The sequence below is a fragment of the Terrapene carolina genome, unplaced genomic scaffold (genome assembly GCF_002925995.2).
Source record: "Terrapene carolina triunguis isolate 2854851 unplaced genomic scaffold, T_m_triunguis-2.0 Scaffold69, whole genome shotgun sequence".
NCBI classification, from domain to species: domain Eukaryota; kingdom Metazoa; phylum Chordata; order Testudines; family Emydidae; genus Terrapene; species Terrapene triunguis.
Window position 1 is genome coordinate 66,434,623 of NW_020664420.1, and position 13,146 is coordinate 66,447,768.

At 41.1% G+C, this 13,146-nt stretch overlaps 1 protein-coding gene across 2 annotated transcripts in view; it reads left to right on the forward strand.

Annotated features, from left to right (window-relative positions):
• The window catches only part of DMXL1 (Dmx like 1), a 157,304-nt gene that overhangs the window by 104,520 nt on the left and 39,638 nt on the right, over window positions 1-13,146 (forward strand). For both annotated transcript variants that reach the window (XM_024194440.3, XM_024194441.3), the window contains exon 29: window positions 12,326-12,501. In XM_024194440.3, coding sequence (XP_024050208.2) covers window positions 12,326-12,501 — 176 coding nt within the window. The remainder of the gene's footprint in view (window positions 1-12,325; window positions 12,502-13,146) is intronic.

Below are 13,146 nucleotides of genomic sequence, written 5' to 3' on the forward strand. Positions count from 1 at the left end.
ACTCTGAAACCCTGAAAAAGTCTTGCAACAAAGTAGATACTCCTGACTCTTGTAAGTTGCAAAAACAAAAAATCCAGAAACAGTTCTGAAAAAATCATACAGGCATTTCTTATACATAATGATAATACAAAAAAAATGGCACAAGTCCAATTTCTAAAAATCCTTTGCAGATGACTGAAATACAACATGCTTAAATAACAGTTGTGTGTAGGGGAAGAAGAAAACAAAGAAATCAAGCACAAAGTACTGCTAAAATGGGGGGAACCAAAAGGGAGATATAGGGGGAAGCAATGTCTGAGTGGTGAATACTAGCTATCTCCATCATCTGATCTCTCCAGCATCCAGTGACATGTTAGTCAGACCACTTTATTCAGTCACCACTGACTCCCATTCAGCTTTCCTTCTGGATTGTTCGGTAACTTTCAAGTATGTTGTCCAATAATTATGCCTATCTTTTTTTCTCATCACTTCCCTTTTACATTTCATGTTAAGCTTTCACTCACAGATTGAAATTAAAGACTAATGTTTCTAGTATTAAAAAACAAAAAAAACAAAAAAAAAACTTTTCAGGTATGCATATAAATACTTCGTAATGGCATACTAGTTCAAAAAATAAAATACCTGATAAACACCTGGGTTATTTTTCTGAAAGTGTTCTTTTTGAGAACCCTGTCAACATTTTCCTTCTCACAAATTAAGAATGTCAAAAGACACTTTCTTATCTCATGGGGAGAGTTGCAGTAATGGGAGAACTCATTCTTTAAGGTTAGATCGTGTCCACATGAGCATCACTCATAATCAGACTTTAAGCTTCATCTTGGTTCCCCTGTGCCATCCAGAGTTCATAAAGAAATCAGACTTCCAAAAAGACTTCTGATCCTCTGAGAAAAGTGGAGTATGCATTTTTCCTTTGATATTTGTTCAGCTGTTTGTCTGACTTTGCGCATTTGTCTGAATGTGGATACTGAGCTCCCCATAAGTTGAGTTAAATATTTTCCATGTCCAAAACATGTATCTTTATAGAATATACTTAAGCTGATGTGGGAAAAGTTTTTTTTCAAGAGTTGCTTAAGATCTCAGAGCTAGTGACAGAAATGAATGTGTAGTTTTAAATGTCAGTTACATTTTAAAACAAATTTTAAAGTTTCTTTTGTTCATTTGCCAAGAATAATAGTTCAAAATTCAGATTCCCTTGAAATAGTTTACACCCCAAGCACATAAAGCAGCATCCTTGCACTGCTTTAGGTGTTTTGAATATCACCTCTCACAAAGGAAATAGACTCCTTACTTCCATTAAGTAAAGAGAGAACATATTTTTCAAATATTATTTTTGAGACGCATTTAATTTAAGTTTACATATCTTGGCAGCCTTGTAAAATGTTTCCCTCCCATGGGAATTTTTGTTTTCTGTATATAAAGCATTAGTCTTTCCGTTATCCTTCATGATAAAAGGGTAGGTGAAAAAATACGATACATTTCCAGGACCATTTGGAGAGCTTCAGTCTAGTTTCCTGAATAATTTCTGATTGAATTCTGTGCAACTTACGTAGAGAAATAATAATTTTTCCATAATAAGTTCTGCAGAACAATTTTGATACTTGCGATTGTTTTATAACAGTTAGAAATCCATACTTCATTTCATGTGCTCAGTTGCTATAGAGTACTACTGTAAATGAAAATCAAAAATCAAGCCTTTTGTAGGAATGATTTCTAACATTAATTCAAATAGTCATTTTGGACTTCCGATTACAAGTAAAATGTTTTTAAAATTGCTAAATTGCTTGTTGCAATTAATTTGTCTCCACAAACTAAGGAATGATAATGAAAATTTTGCTGTTTGCTGTCAGCATGATACAATTTGGATTGAACATTGAGTGCTAGTGAAATCCTGAGTAGCTTGAAATATGCTTGGTTCATAATTCTTTCTTTTATTGAGCATTTTTAAAACGTTTTAAAGACAGTTCCGTGATCCCAGATACCTGTCCATCTTGTCTTGTAGATTAAATGGAGCCACTTCACTGTTATTCATCAGTGTTTACTTTTGCCATCAGTTCTCAAATGTTATGTGACATGCTAGAAAATGAACTAACACACTTCAAAACCAGAAAATATTTTGAACATTAAAATGATTCCATTAGTTTATCACTGAACCACAAAACATTGTTCTCAGAAAACTTTTCAAGGAACTGTTTGGAAAGTTAAGGTGTTGTAAAGGAATGTGAGTACCTCCTTTGCCCATCTATGAGGTAAATGAAAAAAGTCGTCATCCTTTGTTGTGACTGTCTTTGCCTCCACGACCACAAGACTTCAGAGAACCAAATCCCTCACCAAGCTGTTGCAACTCTGTGAGGAATCCACACTGTAATGCCAGATTTGCCATCCCTTCAGACCTAATGCATGTGTATGAAGCAAGTGCCCATGTGCACCAGCAGTACCAAAACCACCATCATGAAATACTATTCAAATTTCTAATAAATTATTTTAATTGAACCCTGTGGTCACCCCTCTTCCCCCCTCCCCCCCCCCGTGTTGTAGCTTGCAAGGCAAATCTAAGGTGTTTAATATCCTAATATCTAAAGCTCCCAGACGACTTCAAATACTGGGATTTTTAATAACTTTCATTTTGTTGAGACCAACCATATTGGTGGAGTTGGGTGGGAGGAGAGTGGAAGAATAGAGAGAGAAGAGTAGGAACTAAATGGGGAGGAGTGTCTGCCAGTAACTGAAGTCAGTTACCAGAACTTGGAGAGTAGTGCATTAATGACCTGTAGTACCACAAGGCTGGGTTTGAGATAGACTGCTCAAGGATTGACCATTAGAGCAAACCCATGTTGATTGTCTACACAGTGTTAGTAAAACTGATCTTCATAATAAGATGAACATAGGGTATGGTTCCCAGTTTCCTCTTTGAGGTGAACTTGAGATTTCATAAGGATCAGTCCATTCATTTTTCCTCATGTTTCCTCTTCTAAGTCCCTCAAGCACTTCTTGGATATTGCGGCCATTATGTACTATGTGCACAGAAAACAGGAGTTTTGGCAGTCTGACTTCCTCTTTCTGCTTTTGGATGGGGAGAGAGTGGGGAAAGACATCTTCGGTCATACTCAAGTGGCTATGTACTTCATGTAAATATACTTTGCAGAAGGTCTGCGAGTGGTGGGGACAAGAGGCTGCCTTCTGAAAGTCATACCTTATTCTGTCATTCTCCGTGTCTTGGGCAGATGGGTTGTCTTCTGGATAGCAAACTGGTAATCAGTGTATTTTCTATGTATTATGGGACCGATGACAACACATACCAGACAATGTCCTCTAAATTCCAATGTAAATTATTCCCACTCTTGTTTGTGCTGGGTGTTGCCAGGCATAGCCCAGATTCCTGATGGGGGTGGGGTGGAGAGGGACTCTGTGGGAGCTGCCGAGGAAAGGAGAATTTTGGTTTTAATTTGTAAATTCACTTTTTGCAAAAGAGAGAACCAATCTAAGGGTCCCAGCCAGGTAATGCTGTTCAATTTTATAGTCTTCTTGATTGTTTTGAGGGAATGGAGTCTTTGGCTAAAAAGCAGACTCTAGCAAGAAAGGGGAGTACACCTCTACCCCGATATAATGTGACCTGATATAACACGGTAAAGCAGTGCTCCGGGGGGGCGGGACTGCACACACTGGCGGATCAAAGCAAGTTCGATATAATGCGGTTTCACCTATAACGCAATGAGATTTTTTGGCTTCCGAGGACAGCGTTATATCGGGGTAGAGGTGTACTACAGGGAGTTGCTTAGTGGAAGATAGGGAATGGGACTTCTTGAGTCAGAAAAAAGAGGAACAGAGGTCCAAATTTCAGCTGTTTAAGTGGTAAATTTACAAGGTAAGAGCAAAATCCTTTTTTCCAGAAATAGTAGTAATTTTCGATGGTTGGTGTTCAGCCAGACAAAAGTATTCTGAGACACCATTGATTTTACATGGAGCAGCATGTTGCCAAACTGGAAACCGTCCCTGTACCAATTCATGGTACTCCATTGTTGTTACATTTTAGTGTAACTTCTGTACTGTAATCTAAAGTAGGACATCTGGATTCACAGACTGTTTTTTTTTTTTTTTTAATCTTTTTCCTTTTTTAAAATTTTTTTCTTTTAAAAAATATTTTAATTTTTTTTTTTTTTTTTTTTACTCAAAAGTGCCATTTGTTAACTTGTCTCAGTGTTGTAAATTTAATTTATTGGGAATTAAGATGCATTTTCTCAGATTCTGAGTATATTAAAATTAAGTTCAAAACCACAATCGCAAATTTCTTTTAAATTGAGATACTTTGTTTTGTAGCTATCTGTACACACTAAATTTGACTTCACTATTAAAAGTAGCTAATGATTTAAGATCCTATATGATATGTAATCAAGAGAGAGAAGGTAGATGATGTAATATCTTTTATTGGACCAACTTCTATTGGTGAGAGAGACAAGCTTTCATAGCCTACCACATAAGGATTTAAAAAAAAAAACCTACTTATGAACTCAAAGGATTATCAAATGATTGTTTGAGAATGTACAAAAATAGGTCACACATGGTGTATGTCTCAAGTCACCTATATTTAGTTAAAAATCATTCTAAATTCAACTCTCTAAAGTATCAGACGAGTGACCAAGGGCTAGAAAATGATTGAGGAAAATACCACCACAGATTATCAGAAATAGCAACTAATATAGCAATTGCTTTTTGAAATGCACTTTTAAAAAAAAAATTACAAATTTATATTTAGTGCTGTAGCATAAAACAGCTTTTTTTCTGCTTCATTTAAACATTGGAGTAAGTTTCATTTTTTGTGCTGAAGTTAAAATTACATATTTAATGATGCATGTGCATGCTCTTTGAGTTGGCTGATAATCTTTAAATTACAAAATAGGAAACATTGTATTACAGCATATATATTTGCATCATTAATGCAGGTAAGTGAATTCTTAATAGCATCCGTAAGGGGAAATATGTTTCTACTTAGCCACACTGTTCTGTTGTAGCAATGTGGTGACAGAATATGCACAGTTCAAAAACAGCTATCTTAGATTCAATATGAAGTCTAGTCGTCCGCTTGCAGTAGATGCTGAGTTAAGCATACATTACAGTTTAGTTTGTAAAGCATTTCACAATAGAAACAACCCCTTCTTGTTTTCACATGATCATTGGATTCTGATGGTTTTCAGTGGGAACTTTCCATGCTTTGTTTTTTGCCTGAAGGTAAATTTCCAGTTTTGGAAGTGGGAGTAAAAAAATCCCTTCAGCCACTTTGAATTTTGTAAGAGTTAAGTTGTTCCCATTTGAAAAAAAAAAAAAAAAAAACTAAACCACTGTTAAGACAGGACTGTAGCAAAAAATAGCTTAAGCTTGAAACTTGCAACAGACGGTATTCCTTTGAGGGCTTAGTGCCTTTTGATTGGCTTGGAAAACATCTAGTTTTCATTAACCAGAGTTACGAACATTTGTAAATGTAGAATAAAATTTAAATGAAAATGCATAGTAGAAAATTCCCTGTCCTTAAATAAGCTCTGTTGATATTTATAAACATTTTTCTTCAAGTGATTGCATATGTCCTTTGTACTAGGTGTATGTGTGTCTCATGCACTGGTGCCAGAGTTTTCCCTAGTGGTTCCCATACAGGCGGCCATACCTGCGCCCTCGTATCCCTTGTGCCTCAAGCCAAGTGTACAAAGGCTGGAGGGCCCTGCCCATTCTTCAGTTTCTTCTTACCGTCGGTGGCCAGAACTTGCTGTTTGCTCATTCCCTCTGTGAATTTGCCATTTATAACTGTTAGATTGTGATACTCATTTTGGGTCCTTCTGTCTTGTTTTTTCTTCTATATAGTTTAATCTGATTGTTAGTGGATGCTGAGCTCTGCCCGGTACTGGGGGAGCCTGTGCCAGGGCCCCTGGCTTCAAGTTCTGCTCCAGGTGTCAAAAGTTCATGTCCGTGAGCATCCCTCACTCTTTCTATTTTAAATGCTTGTGAAAAGGTCATATAAGAGAATAGTGTACAACTTGCCAGAGCTTCAAAACTAGAACTAGAAAGCAGAGAGAGAAACACCTCAGGTCCATCCTCATAGAGGCCGCTACTCACCTGGCATTGCTACAGCTTCATTTGACTATAGGGAGTGCTCCCTTGGCCTTAACTGGGGAAAGAGACAAGAGGTGATAACCTTGCCAGGACATTCCTCAAAGTGCTTAGAGCGCTCTCTGCCTCCAAAGCCAAAGAGGGGGATGACTTCCATGTTGTCATAGCCCTCTGTGTGGGACTCCTCAACTGCAGAGGCTAGCCACTCTGGTACTGAAGACAGAGCACATCCTTAGGCCTGCCACTCCACAAGGCTCCATCCTAGTGACTCAGTCAGGCCAGAACCTTTGACTCGGCTTCCCATGCGGGGACTGTTGAGGCCAACTACTTCCTTGGTGCCGACGCTGGAGCTGTCCACTTATGTGGAGCAAAGGCCTATTTCATTAGTGACCTCCCTGGAGGCATATGTAGCTGTAAAAGATCTGCTAAGGCTCTCAGTACCACCCTCGCCAATTATTCAGACTGACAGTACTTGTCCAAGCCTGTTGCATGTGGTGTCTATGCTGGTTTCCATGTTGGGATCTGGTTTGGCACCTGGGATTTCAGGTTTGTTAACACTCCGGCAATCTAGAGCTTGGCTCAGACACCAGTGGTAACAGTTCTCTCTCAATACACAGTAACATAGCTCAGAAGCCCCTGATGTTGCAGTCCCATACCACAGGCCTGTCATAGATCACATTCTTGATCTCCTGCGATGACATCTGGTACTGCTTCTCCCTGGCCTTCAGAGTATTTATACTCTTCCTCGGAATCTGAAGTGGGTTCCCACTTCAGAAATTCATTGCATCCCAAGGCATAGAAGTCATCCTGATAAGTGGATCGAAGAAATTGAGTGCCTGGTCTAGGCACAGTTGGTCTCCGATACCATACCAGCCCCATCATTGACCCTACTGGTTTACCGTGGGAGGATGCCTACAGTGTCTAGATCCTCATCTACACTGCACTACAGAATTTGGTCCTTGAGAGGGGAAGTACCAAAGAGTTGTTACCAGGCAACCACTACACTATGGAAACATATTGCTGAGGGGGGAAGTTTCTTCACGCAGTACTGACAGGCCACTCACTGTTCCTACCGAGCTCCTGGGGTACTGAGGATTGGGACCACCTATTGCCTGCTTTGGAAAGACCTTCTACACTGGCAGTTCAAGATGAGCTTCAAGAAGGTTCAAACTGGCTTCCTCTGAACACCTCATCCTCATCACTGGATGAGACCCTGGCACCAGCAGCATCTTCTCCAGTAATTGATGATTTTTAGTCCTATCAGGCGCTTCCGAAAAGGAGGACTGTCTCTGGGAACTCAGATAGCATTTGAGGAGGAGAATTCCCACAAACTCAAGACATTTTATACCCTGCTACAACAGGGAAAGTTGCTCTCCCTATAAATGAGGCAGTCATGCAACTTAGTAAAGCTTTATGGCAAATCCCATCATCTCTTGTGTTCCATGCATTTTGCCACCAGTACAAGTACCAAGTTCTATCACAAGACTATGAATAGTTTTATCAACACTGCACACCAAGCTTCCTGGTAGCAGTGACAATTAATGAACTACACTGCAAAAGCAGAGCAAAAGCAACACCACGAAAGGGACACAAACTTGGGTCTCTTTTAGAAAATGTTGAGTCAGCTGTGGGGTTACAGCTGCTTATAGAGAATCATCAGGTCCTCTTGGACCATTATGATTATTCCAGTTGGAATGCCATACCAAAATCCTCGACAAGTTACTAGATATTTCCAAGGGTGATTTCCAGTCTCTCCTAGTGGAAGGTTGTCTGGTAGCACTGGCCCCTTTGCAGGCCTCCCTGGATGTGATGAACTCAGCTGCTGCAGTTTGGGCAATGGCAGTAACCATGTGGGGTTTGTCAAGGCTCCGGTCCCCAGGAATTCCTGTTCAGGTACAACAGACCATTGAAGACCTCACCTTCGAAGGCTGTACCTTTATCTCCTTGAACAAGAGCACTAATATATTAAGACTCTAGAGCAGTGTTGAAATTCCTAGGTCTGTATATGCTAGCCCCCAAGATAATCAAGTTTCAACTTCTGTTTCTACCATGGCAGTTGGGCTACATCCCTAGAGAGACTGATGGGTATAGGCAAAAGCACAAACAGCAAAGGAGAAGGTCCCAGCTATCCACCTGGAGTGCTTCTGCTAAGGAGCCCCACACCTCAAAGCAGCCCATTGGACTCCTCCTTTGGTCAGTATATCAGATCTTAGTGAAAATCTTCCCCTTTTTGGAAACAGGTTATCTTATTTCCATGTGTGGCAATATATCACCTCAGAAAAGTGGCTGCTAAGCACGGGGGAATCAGGATGTACCCTATAGTTCCTGTCTTCACTCCCTATCCCTTATCAGGGAACCATCTCCCAAGTCTGTAATAGGGTGGGAAGTGCAGAATCTACATTCCTTGGGAGCCATAGAAGAAGTGCCTGCTCAGTACTGGTACGGAATTCTACTTCCGCTGCCTCCTAATACCCAGAGCAAGAAGGTGGTCTGAGGCCCATTTTGGATCTTCGGAATTTAAACAAGTACATAGAGAAGCTATAGTACTATATGGTTTCCTTTGCAACTCTAATCTCTTTGCTAGACCCAGAAGATTGGTATACTACCCTCAAATCAATGGCTGCGTATTTCCATGTGGCAATCCACCCTGACCACAGGAAATCTTGAAGGTTCGTGGGAGGAGGAGACCACTTTCAGTTCATACCCTTCAGCCTGTCTTCCACACCAAGGATTTTTACCAGATGCATGGCAGTGGTGGCAGCCTATCTCTACCACAGATGTCTGTACCTGGACGATTGGCTGGTCTGGGATCGCTCCTGTCAACTGGTAGAGAGAAGTATTCATCGAACACTCTATTTATTTCCCTGCTCTTAGCCTTGGAAGTGAACAAAGAGAAATCTACCCTCCAAACCTCTGCAGAGAATAAAATTTATTGGGGCAGTCCTGGGTTCGATTCTAGAGAAGACTCTTCTGCCAATACCAAGTCTTGTAGCTTTACGAGACCCTTGTGTGTCCTCCAAGGGCCGTTCTTGACCTCAGCGATGAATTGCTGCAGGTGCCTGGGGCATATGGCAAGTACATGTATATGACTCCTTCCCTCACCATGTCTGGCTACATATCAGAGGATTACAGAGGCTCAAGTCAATGTATCACCCTCAGATACATTCCCTGGACACACTAGGATGCATTCCAGACAAGGTCCTATCATCCCTGGATTGGTGGATGAACCAAGACAATGTCTGTAGGGCTGCCTTGTTCTCCCAATCTCTTCCCTGTATGACTTTGGTAACGGACGCTTTAGCCATTGGGTGGGGAGTGCATCTGGGAGACCTGTATGCTCAGGGTTTGTGGTCAGCTCAGGAGGCCAGGCTGCACATAAACATTTCAGAGTTTGGGGCATCTCCAGAGTATGCCACAATTTTCTACTTCATATATACAGGGCAGGGCTATCCAAATACTTAACCAACACCACCATAGTGGTGTTACACTTCAACAGTCTGGGGGTGCCAAATTGAACAGTCTGTGCCAGGAGGCAGTCAGGCTCTGGAACTTCTGCATACAGAAATTCTCTGACTCTTAGCATCACACCTACCATGGGTTCAGAATGGATTAGTAGACTCCCTGAACAGGTCATTCCTCTTGGATCATGAATGGTCTCTCAACATGACTGTACTAAAGTCAGTATTTCAAATAGGAGTACTTAATTGCAACCAGTCAGAACAGGGAATGCCCCATCTCTGTTCAAGGGTAGGTCACAGCTCCAGGTTCATATCAGATACATTTCTCTTCCCTGGGACAAGGACTTGCTCTTTGCTTTCCCTCCAGTGCCACTGATTTCCAAGTCATTTTCAAGCTGAAGCCAGAATGAGGCAGAATAACACTTGTTGATGTAAGTTGGGCAAGGTAGCCTTGGTTCTCAGACCTGCTCACATTGTCCATCAATCAAATCTTACCTCTACTTTTAGTCAAAGACCTTATATCCCGGAGTCACAGGCAGGTATTGCATCTGAACCGTCAGTCACTACACCTCACAGCCCGGTTCCTCAGTGAGTAAACCCAGGAGGGCACTCTGTTTCGAGGCAGTCCAGAACATCCTACATAATAGTAGAAAACGCATCCACAAGGGCTACTTAACTTAGTAAGTGGAAGCGTGTGTCTGGGTGTCTCATACAGTCTACAAGTCAAAATATTTTTGACTACTTGTTACACTTAGTTTGACAGTCAGCTCTATCAAAGTGAACCTGGCACAATTTCAACATTTCACCCTCATGTATTCTCTAACCCGGTGACTACCAGGTTCCTTAGGTTGTTTTCACCTATCGGGGACCCTGTTCCACAGTGGGATTTGAATTTACTATTATCAGCCCTTATGGGTCCCCTTTTTGAACTGTTAGCCACCTGTTGTCACACCTCTCAGCAAAGTTGGCTCTTCAAATAGCCATCACTTCAGCAAGAAGAGTAAGGAAGCTACATGCTCTAATGACAGATCCTCGATATGCTTTTATTTAACAAGGTCAAGATACAGCATAGGCCATAGCCTAAACAAAAGTCGTATCTGATTTCCACCTCAGCCAATCAAAATATATTTACCAGTCTTCTTTCCAAAGCCACGCACCCTGGATATACACTGAGCACTCGTTCTTTATCTGGAATGAGCAAAACCTTTTTGGATCCCTACTCAGCTGTCCGTCTCCTTTGTGGAATGAATGAAAGACATCCTGCAACAGAACAACTGTCCTTGTGCATCACCAGCTGTATTGTCATGTGCTACAGGGCATTATGACACCAGAAAAACTGTTTTCACATTCAGCTGGAGCATGCTCAGCCTCTATGGCATTTGTGGGAAATACTCCTGTCGTGGACACTGTAGAGTGGTAATGTGGTCCTCAGTCCACACCTTTGCTAGACATTATGCGATTACTACCACATTGAGAGACGATGCAAATGTGGGGAAAGCAGTTCTACTGTCCCTCTTCTGGTGAGACTCCTAGCTCTCCACCTCCATTGCAAACTGCTTAGAAGTCAACCAGCATAATGGATACGTGCAACCAGTTGAAGAAGAAAAAATGGTTATTCACCTTTTTATAACTGTTTTTCTTGGAGATATGTTGCATATGTCCATTACACAACCCGCCCTCCTGCCCCAGTGCATCACTCTATTTCCTGAGTCTAGTTCAAAGGAACTGAAAGGTGAGTGAGGTGGCTCCGCCATTATACCCTCTGTTCAAAGCACAAGTAATACCAGAGAGCAGGCGTGGCTGCTGCTAGGGTACCACTATGGAAAACTATCTGGCATTGTACACGAGACATGCACACACACTTAGTATAATGAGCACGTGCAACACATCTCAATGAACAGTTATAAGAAGGCAAGAAACAGTTTTCTTTCATCTGGGTTCTCTATTTTTCTGATGGTTTCCTCTTTCCTTTGTTGCACAGAAGGCATGGTCAGACCTGTCAGAGTGTGGCCATAACTCCTCATCTCTGGAAAAACTCCTGTTTAGCTGCAATGAGTGATTTTCAGACCTCCTGCCATAGCTGTATTTAGAGCACTAAATTTGTCCTGCTTCAGCTCCAGAATCTTTCCTATTGGACATTCTTTTTAATTATTTGGAGCACCATTGTGAGTTTTGAGAGATCATTTGCTCTGTTAGCACCCTCCCTCTTCCAAACATCTATTGAGGCTAAAACCAGTAGCCTATAAAAATAAGCTGTATTTGGTCAGCTAGTGTCTGTTTAGCCTACATGTGTGCAGTTAATTAATGACATCAATGAATAATATTGCCTTTGCTGACTGGTGCTTGTTAGTTCTGCAGCTGTGAACACCCCCCAAATAAGTGTTTAATGCAACATTAAAGTTGCATGGTTAAGCACTTGTATCAGAAGAATGCTGAAGCTGTAACACTGTCATCTTGCATACGTACATTTTGATGATCTCTGACCATGAAATTAAAGATATTAACTTAATAAATAGTAACTTATTTATTGAAGGATGCAATTAACTGGAGATTTTTTAAGCTTGAAGACTAGTGGTTTTCCCCTTTAACACAGAATACTATATATGAAAACTTGGGAGGTTTGTTTCAAATACTGTTTGAGTATTAATACAGTAAAAGGAAATACTTTTTTTAAAGAGATGGTAAAAGAAAATCTTGGAAATATATAACAGAGAGGTGTGTTTTATCCTTTTACCGTGAATATTCATTTCTCCTTATTTTTTTTGTCTTTTTAGTTTCTTCTTCTGTAGACAATGGTAAGAAGCAACAAAAAAGTTTTACGCTTTCATCAAAGATCTCTCCGAAAGAAATTTCACAGTCTCCTTCATCTTTGGTAGAGCAAGAATCTCCATCTTACAGGGAAAAGTTTATCCCTCCTGAACTTAGTATCTGGGACTATTTCATAGCAAAGGTAATATTTACAATTACAAAACTCATTTTGCTGTTTCTTGCATTAGCAATACTTTAAGCAGAAATATGCCTTTCCTCATTTAAAATTTGTTTATAGCATGATAAGGACCAGGATATCACACAGGAAGATCTGGATGATCTTGTAAACTGGAGTAATAGTAATAGGATGAAATTTAATAGCGAAAAGTGAAAGGTCATGCGTTTAGGGATTAATAACAAGAATTTTTGTTATAAGCTGGGGACGCATCAGTTGGAAGTAACAGAGGAGGAGAAGGACCTCGGAGTATTGGTTGATCACAGGATGACTATGAGCCGACAATGTGATATGGCCGTGAAAAAAGCTAATGTGGTCTTGGGGTGCATCAGGCGAGGTATTTCCAGTAGAGATAAGGAGATGTTAATACCATTATACAAGGCACTGGTGAGACCTCATCTGGGATACTGTATGTAGTTCTGGTCTAGGGTTACCATATGTGGAGTGTCCCAAAAGAGGACACTCCACAGGGCCCCGGCCCCGCCCCCCGCCCCGCCCACGCCCCCGCACAAACTCCGCCCCCTCCCCCAAAGTCCCCGCCCCAACTCCGCCCCCTCCCCTGCTTCCCGCGAACATTTGATTCGCGGGCAGCAGGTAAGGGGGGGGGGGGGG